The sequence below is a fragment of the Geospiza fortis genome, unplaced genomic scaffold, assembly GCF_000277835.1.
Source record: "Geospiza fortis unplaced genomic scaffold, GeoFor_1.0 scaffold66, whole genome shotgun sequence".
Classification (NCBI taxonomy): domain Eukaryota; kingdom Metazoa; phylum Chordata; class Aves; order Passeriformes; family Thraupidae; genus Geospiza; species Geospiza fortis.
The window spans coordinates 8,444,280-8,448,188 of record NW_005054312.1 but is presented as its reverse complement, the minus strand read 5'-3'; the positions used below and the strand labels follow the sequence as shown (position 1 = coordinate 8,448,188).

At 45.9% G+C, this 3,909-nt stretch overlaps 1 protein-coding gene across 1 annotated transcript in view; it reads left to right on the top strand.

The window, feature by feature from the left end:
• RNH1 (ribonuclease/angiogenin inhibitor 1) overlaps positions 1-3,909 on the top strand; it is a 13,289-nt gene that overhangs the window by 4,972 nt on the left and 4,408 nt on the right. The window contains exons 3-5 of the mRNA XM_005419501.2: positions 423-593; positions 2,495-2,665; positions 3,314-3,484. Coding sequence (XP_005419558.1) covers positions 423-593; positions 2,495-2,665; positions 3,314-3,484 — 513 coding nt within the window. The remainder of the gene's footprint in view (positions 1-422; positions 594-2,494; positions 2,666-3,313; positions 3,485-3,909) is intronic.

Below are 3,909 nucleotides of genomic sequence, written 5' to 3'. Positions count from 1 at the left end.
GAGGGAGATGGTGCAAACCAGCATGACTCACCTGCAAGACACCAACCTGCTGATGGGTGTCTGGGCTGGCTGCAGTTCTCAGTGCAGAACCAGTCTGACACTGTAAGCTGGCAGGTGGTTTGTCACTGTCACTGTTTTAGTGGAGGCACTTCCTCCAGCTGTAAGGGGATGATTTGTGCCCTCTTCTGTGCAGCACAGAGCAGGAGCAAGGCTTGGGAAGCTGCCCTCCAGCCCATCCTGTGGTGCAGCCCAGAACACACCTTGGTCTGGGCCATGCAACACCCAGCAGGTCCTGCACATACTTATGGAGGCATCCCAGGAACCACAGGAACTTTGCCCACTGCTTTCATGAGCAGTGCTCCAGCCTGGGAGAGCAGAGCAACTCTGAGGATTAAAGTGCTCCTTCTGTCCTTGTCTTTCAGGTTGGATGATTGCAATCTCTCCAGCAGTAACTGCGAGGATCTCTCTTCCATCATCAATACAAATCCATCCCTCACAGAGCTGAAGCTGAACAACAATGAGCTGGGAGATGAAGGTGTTGAATACCTGTGTAAAGGGTTGCTGACCCCAAGCTGTAGCCTACAGAAGTTATGGTAAAGCTCCATTGATTGTCTTGCTCTATCATGCTGTCACAAATGAGTGTTTTGAGGTCTTTTAAAGAATCACTGGCAAAGGCAGGTTTAATATAAAAGTGAAAGCACAACAATTTGTTGACAAGGTTCACTCTACTACGTACTAGATGGTTAAAGCACGTAGAGAAAAAGCAAACAAAAATCTAAAGTCAATAACCAATGTCAATTGAAGAATTATCTACATGGAGGCTGGGAGAAGGGGGAAGGGTGAGGACAGGAAAGGGTGAATAAAGAAGACAGTCTTTTTGAATTTCAAGGTTCAGAATCCTTGCTAAACTGAGTTCTGGACTGGACCAATACTTTAGGCCTAAAAGTTTTAACAGCACTTAAACTTAACAGCACTTCATTAATAGCTTGGGTTAAACAATTTAACAAAGGTTCCTATAGAATTTACTATAATGCAACAGTAACTCACAGGCCTAACTTACATATCTAAAGTACTTAATAATCTAGGACAATAACAGTCACAGTTCATTTGCTACAGTATATTCCCACTCACAAGCACACAAACCTAAAGGAGTATGTATAAAGTGCTCACCTGTGGAAAATTCTCCTTAAATTCAGTGAAGGACTCAGATCAGATGCCTTTGAGGTCGAGCCTTGGGGAGTGGGCGTGCCAGCCCAGGATCTGTCATCGTTCAGTGATCCTCAGAATGCAGCAAACTGGAGAGTTCCCTGGCTCTGGGAGACATTTTATGGAGGCACTCCACCACATTGTAGCATTAGTGAGCTTCCCTCAGCATCCCTGGTGCAGGAGCTTTAGTCAAAGCCAGTGGTTGCTGCCTCTGCCCCTCAGAAGCCCTCAAAGAGGGCTTCTGCCTTCTCTGTTCAGCATCTTCTGCAGGGTGCAGGAGTCCTCCAACTCCTGAGAGGAATCTGGGATCCTCAGAACACTACCTTGTAAAAATAATATGACTTTTGGTTCAGATATTGAAGTCCCTGTGCCGCCTGCAATGAGGAATCAGGCAAATAGAAAGAAAGTTGACTGTGAAGCTGATGAAACTGCAGCTCTCTAATGGACCTTCAAGAAGTAACTGTGGTACTCTGTACTGGAAGACTTAAGTAAATTTTCAGAGAGTTTGCCCTAGGCTTCAGATTTCCCCACATGCTCAAGCAGCAGTCTGGGTTTTTCAGTTCTGTGGAAAAACATTGTCCATTTTTGGGGTTGTGATAAGGTGCCTTAAATAAAAGTGAAAACAAAAAAAAAGGAAATGAAAGGAAGAGGAATATAAAGAAGAATAAATAAGAGGAAATAAAAGAGCAAGCAAACCCAAGTCAAACCTCCCTGCATAACACCTCTCTATTGCTCTAAAGTCTTATCTAATAATTCTATAAACACCCCACAGCAATACTAGCACAGTTCCTATGCTACTTCTCCAAGCCTGAGTGCTGAAGGATCAACTTCATAGATCCTTCTTGTACTATACCATTAAACTAAATTATATCCATGGTTGGATGAGATTTTAACTTCTACTGACTCTGGATCACATTTCTGGAGGGGGCAAGAAATCATAAGATGCCTTTGCATCTTTATCTCTGGGGTCAGCCTCCTGATATTTAAACCACTTCTAGAAACCGGTTGTGGGGCTACCTAGAGGGTGAGTCCTTATTCTGCTGGAGATGCTGGATGAGTGATTACACTGAAGTAAGCATGCGAGCTGTTGTTTGTGGCACAGGTGTAGTTGATAAATTATTATGGCACAGCTGTAGAATAATGGTACCAAACTGGACAAACCACTTCCACACCATGAGAGGTGTGGTGTCCTTTCTGAGCTCCAACCTCAGCAAATAAAGCTCTCTGAGAAGAACCTCTGTAATTCTAGGAGTGCATTTCCCTCTCCCCTGTTGTCTCTGTCCTGCAGGCTGCAAAACTGCAACCTGACAAGTGCCAGCTGTGAGACCCTGCGCTCTGTCCTCAGTGCCCAGCCATCCCTGACAGAGCTGCATGTAGGGGATAACAGGCTGGGAACTGCTGGAGTGAAGGTGCTGTGCCAAGGGATGATGAACCCCAGCTGTAAGCTGCAGAAGCTGCAGTAAGTAGTCACTGGCTTTTTCAGTCATCACACAGGCCATGCTTGCTTTTCCCTTGACACAAGCAGGAGTTTTGGTGCCAGGTGTGAATTTGTTCTTGTTTTACTTGAAATTGTCTTATTTATTCATGCAGGTGGATCTTGTGGGTTTGGAAGTCAGGTGTTCCCATAGGCTTTGTTTAGCCCTTCTGGCAGTGGTGGCTGTAAATGCAAGACCTCTCAGAGGCCCAGGAAACATCAGATTCTGCTGCCCTTGGTCCTTGTTTCATGACTGAGCAGGACCTGGGTGTATTTGCAGCCCCCAGCTTCCCCTGGGCAGGCCCAGAGTTGAGGCTCTTGATGGTGTTGCAGTGCAGAACTCAGCCCTGTGTTCCAAGCTGCCTGTACACTGGTTTAATGGGAGGCCTAGTGTAAAAATTGGTCTTGCTAGGGTCCTCTGGGATCTAGTTTAAGAATTAATGCTTCCTGAAATGAGCAGAGAGATGCTGTTAAAAGCTTACAGTTATGTCTGGTTAATGCATTGCCTGATCTCAACTCACACTGGCATGTTTTCTGCCCTGGCTAACACACACCAGGCTCAGCTGATTCTTGTTGGTAGCAGGATGTGTAAGGAGGGTTGTCTTTTTTCCTGGACTTCTTTTCTTCTTGCAGGCTGGAGTACTGTGAACTCACAGCTGATATTGTGGAAGCTCTCAATGCTGCTCTGCAAAGCAAGGCCACCCTGAAGGAGCTCAGCCTGAGCAACAACACGCTGGGAGATACAGCTGTGAAACAGCTGTGCCGGGGCCTGGTGGAGGCAAGCTGCAACCTGGAGCTACTACAGTAAGGAAGAGCTGGTCATCTCTAATGGCAACTAGTGCTGCTGCTAGTCACACCATCCATAGACAGGAAAAATTGTTGTCAGGAATGTTTGAAATCTCGGCCAGATTTTTGGCTGGCTCAGATTTATGTAACTGGAAACTGCACACAAACGTCTGGGTCTTTCAGTTTTGGGGTTTTTGGCACTCCAGGTTAAACCACCACTTACTAAGGGAGCCTGCTCACCTGTGTCTCAGAGCAGAGGAACAATCACCCTCAGTAGCTCTAGTTCTTAAACTGGAATTACCAGCCTGTTGAGTATACTTATTCAGAGCCCTTTTTTGCTACAAAACAAAGGTGCTGGGTTTGGCCTCATTTCTATGGTAAAGCCTGTGAAGAACTTTCTGGGAAAAGCACAATTCATTTTATCTTGCCTCTGAGGTTCAGCA